The following is a 20302-nucleotide window of genomic DNA, read 5'->3' as shown; positions in this document are numbered from 1 at the left end:
AGTGTGGGGATTAATCTAATCATGTGATAATTAAATACTGCCCCCTATAGGTGTTACTGCCCCCTATAATTGTAACAGTCTTTTTCAAATGATTTTCTTTCTTTTTGGATTCATGAACCGGTCAAGGAAGCAGATAGTTTTGTCTCTTACTTAATTAAAGATCTGATTAAAAGGACCATACTGATCTCTATTGTTATGCTAAAAACAAATTAAAACCAAATACACCACCGGACCGTGGTAAAAGTGAGAAAAGGCGTGTTTTTCCTTTTGTGTTGTCGTCCACATCCTTACATATAGATAAGTAGGCTATATCGTGTAAAGTAGTGATAAATATTCATTTTGTTTTTATGTGCGACTGAAACATTGAGCACCCTCTTCAAGAAAACTTTTTTAATTCACATGCATAATTATTATTAGTATGATAATTATACAGTCTATAGTAGAATTTGACTTTCAGGAAATTAAAATAATATTCTATTTTTTGTTGGAAAAAAGTGAGCCGGACAATGTCTGCTAATAATAAGTATTAGTAAAAATAAATTTGTAAAAGAAGATGTTTCTTTCACAATTAATGTATATCGCCCTCTCTACGTTAGATTTTTAAGAGCGCGAGTCCGTACTATTATGTATAATAAGTATAAGTTTTAACGACTTGGAAGCCTTTCAAAATAATGGTTTGGTGACAATACTGTTTAATGTTATTTGTGTGATACCTCATACTACCTGTTCTAAAACATTTACTGTACCGTATTTATACACACGCTTGGCTATCCTTCAATTATGAATCTATGGAATACCAACTTCATCGTAGAACTGTACTTTCAAATATTCTTCATTATAATATTCATCAAACAGTACACGTTCTTTATACAATATTTTGTCTACTTTTTTAAGCAAACAAAATAGAATTTGTTTGTTGTTTTATTGAATTTCCACACGTAAGTAAATACATTTACAGTGATAAAGTGAAATCATAATTTAAAAAAGTGGATGTGTGGCCGACGGGCAAATAAAGTTAAATAATTTTAAGGTTTACTCACCTGAAAAAATATATAAATATAATCAGAAAGATTACGTTCGATTTATACTTTCGGTTAAAACTAGACACAGGCCTTACTTCTGGAGGTGAACTTTGAGATTAAGAATTCGAAAATATACTTCTTGTTGGATATGTTTTATTTCAATATAACATTTTTATAAATAGTTTGATATTTTATGCATTTACATTTAAACACAGCAAATTAGCGTAGGTCTATTTTCAATTCTAAAACAATTTAAAAAGAAGAAAAACTGTCATTAAAACTGTAATTAAAAAATGTTCTTAATTAAAACTTTCTTGTAAGAAAGATAGTTCTTCGATATTTATGTGTTATGATAGCATACGCCTAGAATGTAGTAGTATAATTATTTATTCCAGCCCGGCCGGTCGACCCAATCCAGCCAATCTGCATTTTTTAGATTCCCATATATGTAATCATATAGATAATTAGATATAAAGTGAATGGATCTCTATTTTTCATATAAAGCTCTGTCTACACCATCAAACTAGTTTGACAACAAAAGTGTGATGTGCCCAAATATGGTAGTGATATGACATCAATGTCCAACATGGGCACATCCCATTTTGTTGTCACCTCCTAAAGTTTGATAGTGTAGACAGAGCTTTAGAAAATAACTCGTATTGGTAATCTTCGTAAATTCCCCAATTCTTACAAAAACAAAAAAATATTAAACCAAGAAATGGAAAAACGTCACCATGATCATTATAATCTTGGTTATCATCATGTATGATCATCATCATCAATAATAAATGATAATCCGTTTATGAATATCATTTTATTTTTGTAAACAAGATATACACAAAATATAATACAAAGTTATTATAAAATTAAGACGTTTGATTTTGGGCTAACAATGATTTTCTTAAATGATAATTGCTATACCCTTGATTGATCTAGAATGCTGTTATTGCTAAATCTTTTTATTGATATTACTGCTTACAATCATCATTATTGTTTTAATTGATCTATATTAACTTAATACAAAAGACCTTTATGTACATTATTTTCAATTATGTCCAACATGTGGCTGATGATTTTACATCTAGGAGGAGAAACAAAGCAAAATTAACCATTGATTAGAAAAAGTTGTAAAAGGAAAATAGTGTGTTTATACTGCCTGTTTTCATTAGTATACATAAGTTTACTTTAAAAAAAGAAAGACTTTGAGTTACACTAACGTGCATAAAAAAAGCAAAACTCCATTATAAATGCGACTTTATCGACCCTTCAATGTGCCTATCTGTAATGTAGATGTCCTTTTCTTCGAAATATATCTTCAAACTCAGTACACTTGATTGCAAGGTCAAACTCTTGCTATTCATAGTGAATTTTTACTCAATTTTGCCAATAATAGTTCAAATTGTTTCGACTTTATATGACAATACAGAATGGTCACCAAAAACACATTGTTTCATTTACATAATTTATTTTTGTTTTCCTGTGTCCTGTAATGTACAGAATTTATATTTAGTCAGTGATGCGTAAAACAATGAGTGTCGTCATCATCTATCTTCTTGTTGATTGGTTGTAAGTTTTAGATACCCTGGACCGTATCGTGAAGGTGTGATTTTCTGCACCATATCGTTTAGGTGTTCCAAACTCGTAGAACCATCGGAGTTGTCTGAAATGTATATAACAATTTATTAAAACGTAAAAATAACATAATTTCTTTAATACTATACAGTGTATGATGAGTCAATTAAGATTGGTATAATCATCTGTAAAGCACGGCTCTAAAAAATATGTTCAAACGGCTTTGAAAATAGGCTTTACCAGCTAGGAGTGTTGAAGATACGATTTGTTCCCATTCGCTTTGTATATAGAAAGTCAATTAGCCTGCAGTATCAGTACTCTAAATGTTACCATAAGTTACATTTGTAGTAGTACTTGTACTCAAATAAATTTATAATTTGAATTTTTATCCCCGACAAACTTGCCAAATATTTCCCAACGCAGGGCAAACACATCCTCTCCACACTCTAAATGGTACCGCCACTGTTAATACATTAAAAAAAAGCAACCAATCGTAGTTAAGATATTTAAATTGTACATTATACAGGTGTACAATAATACAGTTAGAACTACTATACAGGAACGTTGGCAATGTTATGCAAATTTTGCGTTTGCTGTTCTAATAAATGGAACGGGTTCACGAAACGTGTTCGGACGGCGGATAACTATCCACAACAGACGAATATAATGTACTTTATTTCGTGTTTTTAGCTGCTAGTGGTCCGTAGATAATAGCTTGTATGAATCATTGGATATGGCTTCGTGGTAGGCATTGGATTGAAATCTTTCAACTTTTAGAGGAGGAGTGATGGCATCATGGTTCAGTGAGTATCGTATTTTTTACGAGAGCTTAGGGAGCGACAAAAGTTTCTTTGAATGTTCTGTTTTACGATATATCGCACGATCATTTGCAGAATCTCAAATAATTTTATAAACTGAACATCAAATTTGTATTAATATAATAATGATATGATATATACTGGAATTGTATTTAATTAAAGCATAAATAATATTTTTATTTAGCATGAGTACAGTATTTTCTAATATTATTCTTTTCATTCTTCTATAATAATAGTTTTGTTTTTAAATTGATAGTGTTTTTTTTCTTATGCAAGGAATTCGCATGATCTGTTTACATTATTTTTATGTAAAATGGGAAATGGTCATCAAATAATAATCAACTATGTGCATCATTGCACTTATAAAGGTGGATACGAATCCGTATAAAACATTATTATAATGATACAGACTGTACTTAACATACCAAGGGATGCCAACACTCTGTTATTGCGATCAATAATGAAGCAGTATGGCGCCACAGTAAAACTTTTGTACGTGAAAAGTTAAGATTTAAACGCGACTAATACTGGTAAACCAATTGATAGCTATGCAAAACACAACCCCACATCTCTAGGGATCCCTGTCTTTTCAAATAATCTATCTGAAAGATACCCCGGTCTCTGAACAGTGAATTATTACCTCTCAAATTGAAATAAATTACGGGAAGGTTGCTGCATTCCAACGTTACGGGAAAAAATAAAGAAAATTTTAACAAAATCCGTCCGTGCACTAAAATTTATCAACAAAGAGTATTCGCTTTACTACATACATTTACATGTAGAAGCGATGATAATACAAATTTAATCTTTAAATTTAATGTTTTTCCTTTTTACCGACAATAGGCCTACTGTATGTTGGTTACCAATGTGTAAATCTACATCAACTAACATAAAACACAAATATAACAATATTTATAAATAAAACTCATCTCAAGTTGACTCAGCCTCGATTTGAAAAGTGCGTCCCAAATTAATATAAATAATTATTATAGAACAGACATTCAAAGGCTAAATTTGGAAACAAAAACTGTACCATTATTAAAATAAGATTTTAGAATACATAGGCCTATGATTTGGAAGAAAGTTCATTGCCTTAAGGTTCAATATCAAACATATAATGAAGATACATCGACTACAATGACATTTTATTAAGATCATTTCCTACTTAAATAACAATTTGCCAAATCAAACACCATCACTTAATTATAATGTAATGTCCCGTGGCTCACTTAAGATGATAAATGGCGTCAAGACAGCAAGGCCTAATATAGGCATACAGGTGCATTAATGTTATATTTATGACATGAAATGACAAGATATGACAAGTATAATTATGATATTATGACGGCATCCTATTCCACAGTGTTAATTGCGATATTTTAGGTTGATTTCTAGCGGAGCTTGACTTTACTCACGAGGAGTGATTTATGTGGTAATATGGTCTTTAATACGTGTAACCAAGCCTCCTACGACATCGCGCACGTGTTGAGCAATTAGTATAATTTCTCTCAATCTTTGTGGTTAACTTGAGTTATATACAGTACATGTTAGTTTACTTGTATTATGAATTTAGTAGTGTCGTACTGAAGTACTGAGAAAAACTGTATTTTAACAATGGACTATCGCCTCAATGTTGTAGCAACACCTAACGTTGCTATCTTGTAGTTATAGATTTTACTGAATTTTTGAAATGTTGTACATCCTATATATTAATAGGCATATCCATTAATAGTTAATTAATGTTTGAAAACATAAAATTACAAGGGTACAATGTTTAAAACGTTATATTCATAATTTTCTTATTTTAGAAACAAGCAAGAACATTTATTACGTCAATACGTTTCATTGTTTTTCCTTCAAATTTAAACTTTTAAACACCTATACAATGATATACTATAAACATTTAGAACCAGAAACAAAAAACGAAAAATCAAATCTTTTACCGTTATTCTCGAAAGTCCAATCACCATCTAAACCTCTTAGTCGACAATTTCCATTCTTTCGAATATGATCGTCACCCTGTTAAGGAATAATTTAATCATAATTATACTTTAGGCCTACACGGTATTAGAAAAACTATAAGAATGTTGGCACACAGTAGAAAAATAACTAGAGACTATTACTGTAACTGTACAACAACACAATGAATACCATTGTTAAACAATTTATATAATTAGTATTTGTTTGATTTCGATATTTCAACATTGTTGAAAAGTAAAAGGTGAGTGCTGTTGTTATTTTGAACATCTTTTGAAATGCATTGTAGGCATGCCTACAGTACATGATGGTGTTCAAACATTCAAGATATTATCACATGTTTACTCCTAAAAATCAATCATATCATATTCCTTGACGAAACATACATTTCTTTGTTTGTTCACCCTGCCTTTAACAACATTATTTTACCCTAGACAGTTGAGTTTGCATGGCCTAGCTATGACAATAATTGGGCCTAGGATACGGGTTCGGTTGCAAACAAGGGAGGTAAAGTGACACCCATCCGCTTCGTCCCAGTAGTATAGCGTATCCATGTTATTACCAAATCTACGCTACGTAAATTTCTAGATCGTTCGCGTCTTTCAAGAAAATTTGATACAATATAAGAAATCAGATTTTCCATTTATTTGGTCTCTCGGGAAATACATTGGCTATATTTTCGAATCGGGATCACACTGTGATGAGGTATCGAGTACATGCAGTGATACGCTTGTTATTCCGACTGTGTCGATGATAAAAAGTTCTTAGACGAGATCAATTTCCGTGTTGCACAATCATTTACGATTTGACGACAAACTTTAAACCATCCAAGTGTATTCATAAGAACAAGAAATCAATTACATGTTGTACTTTGTTAAGTAACTTTATTTATTTTTTGTTTGAAGCAGGTATATTAGTTTTACATACGGGTATCGCTGTTCTAGATTATTCATTAAATGTATTGATTTGTTTTTGTTTATCACGAATGATCTATAAAGATAAACATTGATTGAATGTAGAAAAAGTCAGTATTGATTGATTGATCACTTTATTTCAGAATAGATATTCCATTATACAAAAAACGATACAAAACGGAAATCACACTAAAATAGGATTGTTCCCATTTAGTGAAGAGATTAACCGATCAGAGTATACCGTACTGGTTTTTATTTTAAAAACTTGTATTGTAATTAGGCATTTGAACCAGTTTCATACACAAATTCCGTTAGATAAATGTTATAGGCCTAATTTACTCATTGTTAATTATCATTATATAGTTATAGTTGTATTTAGAACAATGCAGCAAAGATGGGCCTAGATACGTCACAACGCAGATTGCTAATAAGCGCTAAAGAATGCCAGGAATGTTGCATGGGCCTATATTTGTTGCTAATTTTATTAAATATTAATGTGACGTAATAATAGTGATCTAATTAGGATATAATATGTCATTGTCTTCAGATAAATTATCACCGTGAAATCGAACTCATACTCGCCGAACCATACGGCCATTTTCTTCTATCTTTTTTTTTATTTCGTGAAAAGACAAGACGATTTTCGAGACATTTTACACCTGTAAAGTATACAATGTAAATTGACATTTTAAAGGCATTTAAACAAATTCTGCTTTTGTTTAATCCTTTTGATACATTTACCGGTACAGTTGTTTTTACTTAAAGCTCAGGTACAGGCATGAATTTTAAATATAATATTTGGTTAATTGTACATAATCAAATATTTGTAACAGAAATCAAGACGGAAAAACATGAATTTCCCTTGATATGGTCAAATACAAAATTTGGCAAAATTCTTCCATAAAACCAAGAAGACTTTTTTCTGTAGTTAACCTAATGTAATAAGATGTCTGGTGACTCCCTAGAAGGTGAAAAAAGATGGTGGATATACGGTGGATAATTTTTGCTATAGCAAGAAAATAAAAATCTAAAGTTGAATAAAAATACCAGAAATGTAATATTCAAGTTATATTACCTATATTTAGTCATCTGATAACATTTTTTACCACACCGTTTATTTTTCATAGCTTTTTAAGATGCCTCTCTATTTACAAAAATTGTGTGCAAAAGAATAGAGATTTTACTGTGTAATTTTAACTATTCCCCCCCCCCCCCCACTGATTAGAAAGTGCTTATTTTCACAAATAAAATCCCAATAATGATGAGACATAGGGCAAAGTATAGATCAATAATTATTGGAATGTATAATCAAGAGAAATTTTTTGCCCGCACCTGGCCTTTAAAGTTAGTATTGAGAGGTAGTTTGTGAATATCGAAATGGCTCAAATTAATCATACTAAAAAAACATAGTTCTTAAAGAACTGTTGAGTATTGGAGTACATTATTAAGTTACTCAAATAATACAATGCACTATACTATTGGTATTGTCATAATGCAATATCATACGTTAGGTCATTATTTTGTCTTATATATAACTTATATCAGGTAGAAAATTGCCCTTATTCTTCCAGATTGTAAAATCTTTATTTTTCTGTGTTATCCAGGCATCTTTAGTCCTAAATCATGAGTTTTAACATGTTTAACAACTGCATACAAGTAAAACGATTTCGCTTATTCACGATGACTCGAGTGCAACTTGTAATAGAATAAAATAAAAACAAAATCACAATAGCAAAAAAAAAAAAATGTTGCTTAGGAAAAATTTTAGATTCAAATGTTTTTTTTATAATTTTACTTTTAAACATTATTTGCAACCAGTGTAAAGTTAATTTAATTCATTTTGCAAAAATTGAATTACACTTTACATATGTTAACACAACAATGTTGCTACTTATAAGTATAGCTTATAATTATTATCTAATCTTCTTTAAACATGTGGTTTAATGGAAGGGCGTCTTTTGTTTACTACGGTACGGTACTGTATATTAAGTTTGATTACGACTATGGTTCAAGTCTCGGTTTTGGCGACTTAGGCCTAATTCAATTATTGATATGCGAATGTTTTCAATTTTTTCAATCTTATACAAAATAAAAATGAACTTCTCCTATTTAGAGCAGAATCACGATTAGTTGTTTGAATTTATTTATTGATATTAACAAAACGATGCTAACCAAATTGTGCATTTTTAAAAATCGCGTAAAATTAACCCCACCTACATCATTTATTGTCATTATATTGTCATTAATTAGGTCATTATTTTTTCAAATATGAAACTTAACAACAGAAGTAGATAATAAAGAAATGTCAGAAAAAAAAGAAATTAAACAATACAATTTGACGTTTTATTTTGTGAGCTATTGTTTTATCATCCGCACTTCAAGCAAGTTTTAACAAATCCAATAATTATACACGTTTATTATAGATAACCGCCGGGATAATAAAACAAGTAAAAATTAATGAAGTTATGAAAACCTTGAGTCAGAATGTCTAGACGCCGACGTATACTAATTAACCACGCGCATGCGTAGCGCGTTTACGCGGCAAAATCAATCGGATCTTAAATTAGAAATTATACACATTTATCTAAAGAATGAGATTGATGTGTTGGCATCTAAGCATTTGTTGAAACTCAGTAATTGATCATGTGACATAATCTAGTATAGCTAAGAATAAATATCAACAGAATAAAACCTGTAAAAAAGTGAAAATGCTTTATTGTTTCCGTTAGTTTATTTGCTGTTTTAAAATGTTGTATTTGTTATTTTAGGCGCCTTGAAGCTAAGGTGTTTCCACCTTGTGAGGCGACAGTTATATATATATATATATATCACACAGAACGTATAACTGAATTGTATTTAAACAGTGTTAAATATCAATTCAAACGTATTGTTGTGCAGTTCGTGACATGTTCAGTACGTCCGATGTGTTAAGCTTAGGCATTTCACGCGTTTAGCATTCAACGATTTTTTTTGGATAATATTATAAGTGTAAGCATATACTGTACTGTAATATGAATTGATTAAACAAACAACACCACCAAACCAACAATGAAAACCATTGAGATGCATACCGTACGAGTTTTGTTACAGAGCATATAGGCCTATTGCTTATCTAACGGTCGGTAGTAACAGTTCACCAACAGTTACACAGTTACACAAATTCAATAATTAGCCTAAATGGGCGTTATGTAAAAACAATATGACTTGTACATGCCAAACCCAGCACGTCATGTCATAGATAATTGCAATCGAATTAATTATGTAGGCCTAACTCTAATTAGATAACATTATTTTAGAGGCGATAGAGAAGGGGAGGAGAGAGGAGAATCGATCAACAGTTAGCCAGATGGTTACGAAGGGCCTAAAGTAACGTTTCTCGTGAAATATGAAAAAGTTCATCATTTTATTTTGTCTGTCGAAGTGGGAAGCGGTACCGTCATCCCTGCAGTATCCGCCTCATCAAATGTAATTTTTTTTTCTTTGTGGTTGGCCAAGTTAGTCACACTTACGCAAAGGTAAACACTCGTGAATACCACTTAGGGGAGATTTTTACATTTGTTGATGACTTAAGTGAAATACTTTGTAAAGAGAAGTAAGTGTGATTGGAGAATACGGCCACTGTCCCTTTACATGCCACTCATATACATTGTCTGTAAAAAGTAAACCGAATGAAATTCACCAATGAAATGCACGTTTTTACCATCTTATTTTTACTACTCTGAATCTCGAAGCAAATTACAACCGGCACTTAACTGTCAATTAAAAATATCTAGAACTTCTCAAAGCACTAATGTTTTCAACTGTAAAGATTTCTGCGGCAACATCGTAATAAAACACCTGTCCTATATCACTGTAAAAAACGTAAACCTTTACAAGAATGCAAGTCCATTTTGAATCTAAAGAAAGACTTAAGTCTATAAAATAATGAACTCGGATTGTCTCTGTTGTATTGTATGTTCAGAAATGTTAGAATTTATCACATTTCTTTTAGAGTATCTATTGCGAAATTGTTTTTATTAGAAAATGGAAATTATATAAAAAAGCAATGTAATCACATTTTTGGCGACCATTTTGATTAATAATTGCCTCACTCGAATTAACGACAGGAGTCTATTTATCTACTATACTATATTATATGATTAGTCCTATTTGCTAATAATGTTTATTCATCAATGACCGGACATTTTTTAAGCATTCCTGAAGAGTTCTTCCGTATTGCATAAGAGTTTTGATAATTAGTTATTCTTGTAGGCCTACTGCCCATTACGTTGCTTTTATATACAAACAATCATTAATTTGGACATATTTTGTAGAGTCAGTTTAGTTGTGAAATAATGCATTAAAAGAGATTTTAGTAGTAAACCATCTGATAAAACTATTAAGGTAGATTGATAAAGGAAGTGTTACAATTAGGAGAATGACACTAGATCTTTTGATCTAATGTCAAACAACCTTTTTGAGAGTACGTATTGGTGGTTAATGTAATCAGGACTGTACTGAGTTCCATAACGGACTCCTGTTGACGGAGTTAACCGATGAAAGTTTCAAGAACATTACGTGTCCTTAACTAGTATGCCATACTTTTATAACGTATAGGCCTAATGCTTTCCATATTAAGATTTCACGAGAAAATTGATTTAGGCCCTACTTTTGTAGGATCAAACGTGTTGATTACTTGTTGCATTGACTGCATGTTTATTGCCTTCCATTCATTAACGAAAACACTAGTTTGGAGTTAATTAATATGGGTTTAATTAATCTGGCATTGATACTGATATATATCCTAATGAAAATTTATTTAAAAAAAAAAGGAAATAAAAAACATTTAACACACAATAATAAGTAAAACAAAAAAGTATGAAATATACATTTCAATCAACATCAGTGAAGCATACAGTATAGTATAGTATGCAAGTATAGTTATGTGTTAATTAGTTTATTAACTTGTATTAAAATGACCCAATGACGCAACAAGATATTATAATGTAAAAAACATATTTTATAAAAGGTAAACTGACGCGCCATTACGAGTAAAAAAGTTGGCCTAGACCTATCACAAAAAAAAAGTGTAAAAATAAATTTTTATAAAAGAGATTGCTTTAGATAGATTAAAAACAATTAATGACTTCTCTTTTAGTGTTCTTAGAAATGAGAATGAGTTTACTATATCATCTGGGGAATTACAGAGAAGAAGAAAACTTTTCCTTATGTTTCTAGCGGCATTATACGAATAAAATGTGTCCTTCAAACGGTAATGTACCTCAATTTACCGACACTGATTGATATACTAATGCTGTAAATTTAGGCGATGTTGGACTGTGGGAAAATAGATGATTTGTAGTTTATTCAAAACCAAAACAATTGGAATAATTTTGAATTTGAATCGATAAAAAAATATGTTTAATATTCATGTTAAATAAAAAACCAGACAAGACAATCCTAAAAATTAGAATATAGGTGTCCCCTAAATAAGGGTTGGCCCCTAAATAAGGGTTGGCCATATAAATATATCATATAATGCAGCTCGTTTCTTTCACGGGAAGTTGTCCCCTGAATAGGTGTGCACTCCCCCGCCCCACCCCCGAAAGTAACGTAACCCGTTTTCAGGACCGGACAAAATAAAATCTACACAAAACCGTAAACAAAAATTGTAGAGGCTTAAAGTAATCGCAGATCAATTATAAAGATGTCACTAAAAAGCTAATATATTATATTTATATAATATAAATTGTCATATCAAGAAAAAACTCTCACACGGGGAGGAAATAATTCGATTAAAATAGGTCTCCCGCGGGGGATTTTTACCACAGTGTACGCGCGCGTATTAACAGACGGTCTGGGAAAATTTGACCGGAAAGGATTTAGGAATGCTGAAGCGGTGAATGGGAAAAGGGCAGAACTAATCGTTTACTGTACTTTTTTTTCAAAGTTAATTATATTGTCCTTAACCATTATTGACATGTATCGTCCCAGTAATAATGAACCACCAGGTAAAATAGCAATTTCACAAACGCCCCATTGAATCTGTACCCGGATGATTTGTGACCCAGTCATTAAATGTCAGACCACCACCAGTTTTACTCTTTTGTATGTATGCGTTACGTCTAAAACTTTAGTCTTTAATCAAAATATTAGATTAAAAAAAAATTAAGTACAGTTAATTTTAACAATTTTGTTTAGTCTTGGCATAAACTACGGTAGACAATATAGTGGAATTATTTATTCTTTCGATACACGTCTGTACTAAGAAATCACTTTTGTAAGCTCCAATATTTTTAAGGACAAAATACTGAAATATCATTATGATATAAAGGCCAGTAGTCTGAAATTTTAAAGAAAAATTAAGGTGTAAAAAGGTACCGTACTTTTAATATTCATGGAAACCGATCTATTTTAGTCTGAAATTAAAAAATGTTCCTTAAATGGATTCAATGTTTAATCTGCATTCTCTGATATTTCCTCCTGTGCTGTAAACATTACATTTAATATGTTGTCAAAATAATTATAAAATACATGATACCTATTATTTAAATAAACAGAGATTAGAGTAAATTAGATATAAAATTAAGTTAATGGCAAGAAAGCTGTTAAAAGTAATTAAAAGGATTTTTGTTGTTGTTAGATAGGAGGAAGATCTTCTCTTTCACCTAAGGCAAAATGTGGTGAAAAAGCAGAACACAAAGAAGATATTAAAAATGATATTAATATGGAGTTAAATAATAATGATAACCGTAATAATTTAATGTCTCCTTTATTGTTAAATAATCTGTTTAATGTATTAATCATACTGTTTATTACATTAAAAAGGAATATTATTAACTTCTTGAATGTACAAAAAAGACTGCAATTCGCGTGGGTTCGTTTAGTAAAATTATCCTGATCCGAAAAACCAACAAGGCGCCGGGTTAAATCCCAAACCGGTTGCTCTTAAATCATGAATAGAGAGGATCCGTGTTCTAATGTTATCCTTATGATATGCGCAAATAAACTACACAATAAAAATGTAGGGGGCTTAAAATAATTTATTGAACAGCAGCGAATGTTCAGTTGTAGCTTCTTACAAGCGAATAGCTCTAGGTATCATGTTTCTAATGTTTTACCACAAAATAGAATTCCGTAAAATTATTTAAACTCTTGCCGGGCGTTAAAGTAATTTGTTTCATTTTTATATTATAGTAACTCACGGTTTCCAGGTTTAAAACTGGTTTCGGAGGCCTTCATTATACTATAGGTAGTAAGAAAGATGCTCCCGACATGAGCTAGGACTAAAAGTACTTAAAGTAGAATCTAAAATGCATTATTCTCGGCTGAAAAAAATACTATCACCCGTATGTATGTATTGCGAGTCATGATAGGCCTACTACTAGCTACTGACATATTAGAAGTTAATGATATCACCACATCAAAGAAGGAAAAGAGAATAGGCCTTATACGCAATAATTAAACATATCAATATTGCATAATTCGTTTTCTTTATCTTCAAGGTAAATTTATCTATTATGCTATGATGTTGTATTTTATATCAGCAAGGGAATTCAAATAACTTTCCATTGCTGATGATTGTGGACTTTCTCCCCGATTGACTGCAATGCAAACTTTCCAGTCTAATACAGTAATGGCCTTGACCAACAGTTATTTCTTGTATTGTATCGCAACAAGACTACTCGGAAATGTTTTGGGTAATCGGGGAAATGCTAACTGGGTTTATATAAAGCGATTTTCATTATTCCGCAGACAGAACTCCATACTTCGGTGCGCCTAATCTATCTAACACACGGATTTTAGTAATAGATTATTCCGCAGAGAAAAGTAGATCTTTCTAAAAACAAGTTAATGCTCATACAAAGAGCAATACAATGCAATATGTACTTCTATATGTCTAATAGATTTTGAATAACTCAATACACTTTGATTTTATTGTTTTATTCATTGTAAATTGTAAATGGAGGTGAGAAAAAAACTAAATAAATAAAAAAAAAGTGTGTTAGGCCTAGATAGGACTAGTAGAAGCAATTGGTTTGTATGTGTTCTAGACTTTTATAAAATGAATTTAAAAACCATGGATAAAATAACATTGATATTTTTTTCATGAACATCCCAATCGAAATTAAAAAAAAATGGTAAAAGTTACCATAAATAAAAAAAAAAGGTTGTTAGGCCTAGATAGGACTAGAAGCAATTGGTTTGTAGATGTTCTACATTTTTTATAAAATGAATTTAAAAACCATGGATAAAATAGCATTGATATTTTTTTCATGAACAAACCAATTGAAATAAAAAATATGGTAAAAGTTACCAGACAGTTTCGCTGTTCTGTACACGAACATCTAAATTCATTTAGAAATAGTTACGTAAATTTATATGTTGTGTAAATATAGTAGGCCATCCTCATCTTAAAAATATTTCAAAACAAAAGAGGAAAGTTAGGCGAAATTGATGGAGGAGAGTCCGTGAATTATAAAGTATTGTTTTCATTACACAATTTTATCATTTTTTTTCATGTAATTTACAGTAATAAGCCTAAGGAGATATGAACATGAAATATCATAATATGAAATCAAAATATTCTACTGTGCATATTTACAAATTTTACAGATCTGAAACGGCTCATAGTTAATTCTAATTAGTTGTCATGTTAATTAATGACAGTAACAGATGAGCACGTATGGAATCCAGCATATCACACACACAATATTATGTGATCTTAATGTTCGAGTTCAAGAACCTACAAAACTGCAACAAAATGTAATTATATAATAATGTCAGGTTGGAAAACAGCATAAGCTGAAAAAACAGCTACATCAACAAATGTGACTCGTAAGCAAAATAAATCAGTTTCTGGTCGACAAATTCACATTATGCATTTAAAATATGAAGAAACACTCAACTATGCGGACGATACACCAACTTTGTCTCTTTTGGTATCATTGATAAAAAGAGCTTAATAAATACCGTAATCAACGAAAACAAAGACTAACAAGGCCATATACATGGACGCAGTCGCGTGCTCAAATTGGAGTTAGTGTTTACCGACCGACCAACCGATCAACCGACATAGTAAGCTGTAGAGTCGCATTGCACGTGAATAAAAACAAAATACAGTATAAAACACTCCTTTCCCGTGAAACGAACACTTTCCCGTGAAACCAAGGGGAAATAATATGTTTTAACACATTTGCCAACCCCTATTCAGAGGAAATTTCTTAAGGGACCTTTGTTGGGTCCTGGAGGTATGCTCTTATTGGGAATTCCAGGGGAATGGTATAAAGCCTATTGAAATTTATAACTTGAAATCAGGGTAAAGGTTGTTTATATCATTCAGCAATGAGAACGTTTAACCACAGCCGTTGCGGTTCGGACGCTTAACCGCGCTGTCGGGAGTTAAAGACGTTGTTCAAACCAAGAAGGTCATTCGCAGACGGGTAGGGGTTTTACATCTATAAAAACCATAGCACCTGTGTTAAAGAACTCCAAATAAATAAAGAAATAGTGTAAATCGTTTCAAATAATTAAAACAGCGTTTGAAACACGTAACTTTTCAGAACCTAAACTGTAGCATCAACACATCCATAACATAAATTGGGTTTATCGCACAAGGCCTATAGCATTTTTTTATCTTTGTGGATGTGCCTCACATATTCTTCTAATTTCTATTACTTGTATACGTTTACATTTTACAGGGTTAGTACTGATGCAATCTGTTGAATCATAGATGATTACAAAATATACGGGGTAATACATTTGATACATTTTTTGACTTAAGTCAGAAACATGTCGCTGTACTGTTAGCATGTGAAATAATTGTAAAGGATGAATAATTGTTATCTAGTAAACTCAGTATCCTAATTTTGTAGAAGTTCTAATAAGAGCACTTGTTGTAACATGTTAAGGAGAATTACTGTATTACTATCCTCTGCCTGAAGACCTTGGGTAAGCCTGTTAGAAACTTAGAAAAAAAGAAGAAAAACTTAATTTAATATTGATAGACTAATATTTAGTACAAGAAGAAAAGAATCTGAATCTGCTTTACAAATCAACCAATTTAAATGACTAAGGAATGGGCGGCAGCTTATAACGAGAATGGAGACATGATTTTTTAATAGGTCTCCATTCAATTAAATCCCACTTTGTCCAGATGGCCCTAACGAACACACTAAAATGAGAAAAGAATAATTGTAATCAAGCATGATTATCTCATTTTACTTTACTATTAACTCGGAGCTCTGTAGCCTTAGCTACAAAAAATAAGTAAAAACGACCAATAGAAGCCTGCCTCAGCATTTCCTGGTAGAGAGAGCAAGTTAATTTAAAAATCCAATGTTATAGTTTATTACATTGATTACTTCAAGGAGGACAAATGGCACATCTTGAATTAAATTGTAATTTTACATAATAGCCAGTTACTATAGCATTATACCAGTTACATAGGTACACATCGAAGGCCGGGTACATAGATAGATCTGTCAAAAGTATACCCACCTTGAGAAAACCGGAAGGAAGTGAAACGATACCCCATTAGTGGGAGACATCAAGGTCGAAAATAATAATACGTCGCGTTTGCGTGTGAACACCATCACTGCTGGTAAACTCAAGCCTTAATCAAGAAACTGTTTTATTCACAAACATCACATTTTTAAATCTTCAAAAAGTTGTTGCTTTCAACATTAAATAGAATAGCCTCTGATAAAGAGAAACTAGATCGCATGTTAACCTAAAATCGAAACGATTTTCTGGAGTTATATAAACCTTTTTATTGAGTATTTTTGTTACATTATGGGCCTCTATAGGCTATGTAATAACGATATTATTACACTAATCCGTAAGGAATTCATGAGCGATTTAAACTTTAGTTTATTGTGAAATAATATAGCAAATAAAATAATACAAACTTACACATAAATGTATGGTTTAAAATGTAAAGTTTCACTTAAATGTATTTTGTAAAAAGGTGCATATTACCGTATACCCGTTGTACTGTATGTATATACTTTATGTAATATTATGTATACAGTAATTTATTCATCATTCGTATACATAAATGAAAAATCGTTGCGAAGTTTTTTAAAACCGATTCAGTAAAATATGTAAATGAAACAAAAAGATCAATTATTGTTTTTTGTCTTCCTAATTAATAAACACAAGAAGCTTTGCAGAAAATGAAAGTTCGTTATAAGTCATCTTATTGTTTACTTCCCATTCCCATGTGGAATTTTCATTTATAAAAGTATCTCATTAAAATCACTAATACTTTAAATTATAGGCACGTAAGTGACCGTTTCCACCTCACACTGACGAGCTGGGCCTTGAACCCATTGATGAAAACTCGATTTTTTTTTACGATGAAGTTGGAAGAAAATATTACGATATTCTTTAATGTAATAATGATATTATTAAGTGCAGATGTTTCAGTACAGATTTATCTATTTTGTTTATTAACTTCACCAGTAAATTTTCCATTTAATTTGTAACGTAAGTTGCTTTGAAAGATCGTATTAACTATTATACGACTAAACATCACATATTACCGTATTTACTTTCATTTTATTTATTTTTAACTAGTTTTCATAACAATCATATAATACTGCAACAGAAACTTCATATTGCAGACATTTAATAATTAAGCATGCAAGTTAGTTTACTATTTCCAACCTTAGGATATCATTCATTCATTTCCTTTATTTCGGTCATTTTTATAATGTTAACTTAATAAACTTACCCTGTTCAATGGTGAATCCCTTGCACTATCCGTATCTGATTGTTCACTTTGATGGAGAATCATTTGCAGTCTGTCAATGTATTGAATTGCGTGTCTTAATATCATAACTTTTGGAATACGCTGGTCTGGGTTCGGACAGGTGTGTCGTTTTAAAGTTTCAAATGCCGAGTTCACCTTACCTAACCGCCTGCGTTCTCGCATGGTTGCGGCGCGGCGTTTGTCCAAACTATGTGATTGTTTTTTACAGGCTTTACAAGCCCAAAGTAGACAGCTGCGATTACCATGCCTTGCATGACCAGGATTCAACACATGATCTGGGTTCTCTTCTCGTCGCCAACATTCTTCATCATTTTCACAGTTTTCGTCGCCGTCGTACAGTTCGTCCGGACTTTTTGGATACTTCGAGTATGACGAATAATGGTCGCTGTCTTGGTAAAACTGATCATAATTTGAAAATCCATTATATTGAGGGGAATCGTAGAAACGGCATGAATTTAAATGGTTCTGATTCCTATGCGGTAGTTGGCTTGCCGATGCCATGTTGTTTGTAGTAGTCAATAAACTAATCTAGTTACTTCAGTGTGTAGTATCGCAAAGAAATACTTTTAAGATCGTGCTGAAATCCAGCCTCTCATAACTTATATTATCAGACAGCGCTCTGTACTTTTACACTGATATCGCTTCTTATTGCACATGCGCACTAAATAATCCATGAACGGAATTATCGACAGACCGCTTCCGGAATAAAGATGTTCTCTTGTGGTGGTTAATGGACGCAGTGATGTGATTTTTATGACGTTAAAATCGTCTGCCCAAAACCGTGACGTAAAAGTATAAAACAATCGGATTTATTTCAGAAAAAGTTTTAAATTCTTCGTTTTAAACTCATGTAGGAAACTTTATTACATCAGTTGTACCACATCAGTGGTATGCGAGTGTGTGTGGGAAGTCAAATCAAAATAGTGCTAAGAGAGTGAAACGTAGAATGCCTTTAGGGAGCTGAAGTCATTAGCAAAGTCAATCGTCCATTTATCCATATGGTGAGGCGGGCTTGTTGATTTCTTGAAGTTAATTCAAATACATGTTTTGCCTCTGGCAAAGAGTAAAACTCTTTTTTAAAACATGCAACAGAACTCCAGAAAATGTGGTACTTAGATCACTTACTTCCGGTTAAAGATGACCTCAAAACAAAAACTTTTGATTCATAAATTTAGTTAATTTTGATTGAAATAATAGTTAACTTTGCTTTAAGTAGTATAGTAGTTAATCTTGATTGAAATAATTGTTAACTCTGATTGAAATAGTACCGTAGTTAATTTTGATTGAAATAGTCGTTAATTTTGATTGACATAATAATTTATTTTGATTGAAATAATCGATTGAGATAGTTAATTTTGAATGAAATAAGGATAATAGTTATTGATTCAAAAAATAGTTTGGTATCTTCAATTAGTTTCTTAGCAACTGATTTGGTGCGTTCTATTTCAACTTTTTTAAAGATCTAAATATATTTTGACCTTGGAACTCAATCAGGCAAAGTTCATATTAGAAGTGACATAAATAGAACAAACCCAGAATTTGAGATTACATGATTCTATTACCGTATATAATTTAATATAATTTGACTCAGTATAAATCTAAAACACTGAAAACTAATTATTTATATTGGCGTCTAACTCGAGTTTTTAAAATATTAAAAAAAAATGGTAGACGTTGGGAGTCGTGTAAAAGATGTCAAAAGTTAGTAAACCATATCATGTTCTACAATTTTAGACATTCATCTAGTTTATAATTGGCACGAAAATCAACAAACAATGTTAAATGTTATTATGTTATTCGTTGCGTCACATTAAGAAAAGTTTAATCATAATTTGTTGAAATAACAACGCATGTGTTGATAGGAATCAGTCGTGTGATTGTGTTAACAAAGATTTAACCGTTTTCACATTTGCATGTTTATTCTTTAAAGATACAGTTACAAATTTAGGAAAACAAGGAGCAATAAAAGGAATTTTTCTATAAAAACAATAAAAAAACCTATTCGTTTATCTTTTTATATCCCTAATGAAAACATTAAGTAGATTAGATTACGTATTATCATTCGCAGTTGAAAACGTTCAGACTAATGACAATCATGTATTTATTACTTAATATGAGCGTTAAAAAATAAACCCCGCGAGTGGACAACTCAGAGACAAAATTAAGTCTAACTCCTGGAAGATGCGCCCGATCCCTAATTTCAACGAATAACCATCGGTTTCATTCAACAACTACTGCAAATCA

At 31.4% G+C, this 20302-nt stretch overlaps 1 protein-coding gene across 1 annotated transcript; it reads right to left on the bottom strand.

Annotated features, from left to right (window-relative positions):
- Positions 1-1162: 1162 nt before the first annotated feature.
- On the bottom strand, positions 1163-18685 carry LOC140039586 (myogenic factor 6-like). The gene is made up of 3 exons (XM_072085202.1): positions 18020-18685; positions 5356-5431; positions 1163-2682 (listed from the first exon to the last, which is right to left on the bottom strand). The coding sequence occupies exons 1-3, from the start codon at positions 18557-18559 to the stop codon at positions 2564-2566; spliced, it is 735 nt and encodes a 244-aa protein (XP_071941303.1). The 5' UTR covers positions 18560-18685; the 3' UTR covers positions 1163-2563.
- Between the last annotated feature and the right edge of the window lie 1617 nt (positions 18686-20302).

Source organism: Antedon mediterranea, chromosome 2, assembly GCF_964355755.1.
Source record: "Antedon mediterranea chromosome 2, ecAntMedi1.1, whole genome shotgun sequence".
Classification (NCBI taxonomy): domain Eukaryota; kingdom Metazoa; phylum Echinodermata; class Crinoidea; order Comatulida; family Antedonidae; genus Antedon; species Antedon mediterranea.
Note: the sequence above shows the minus strand (reverse complement) of the source record. Positions and strands in the feature narration are given on the sequence as shown.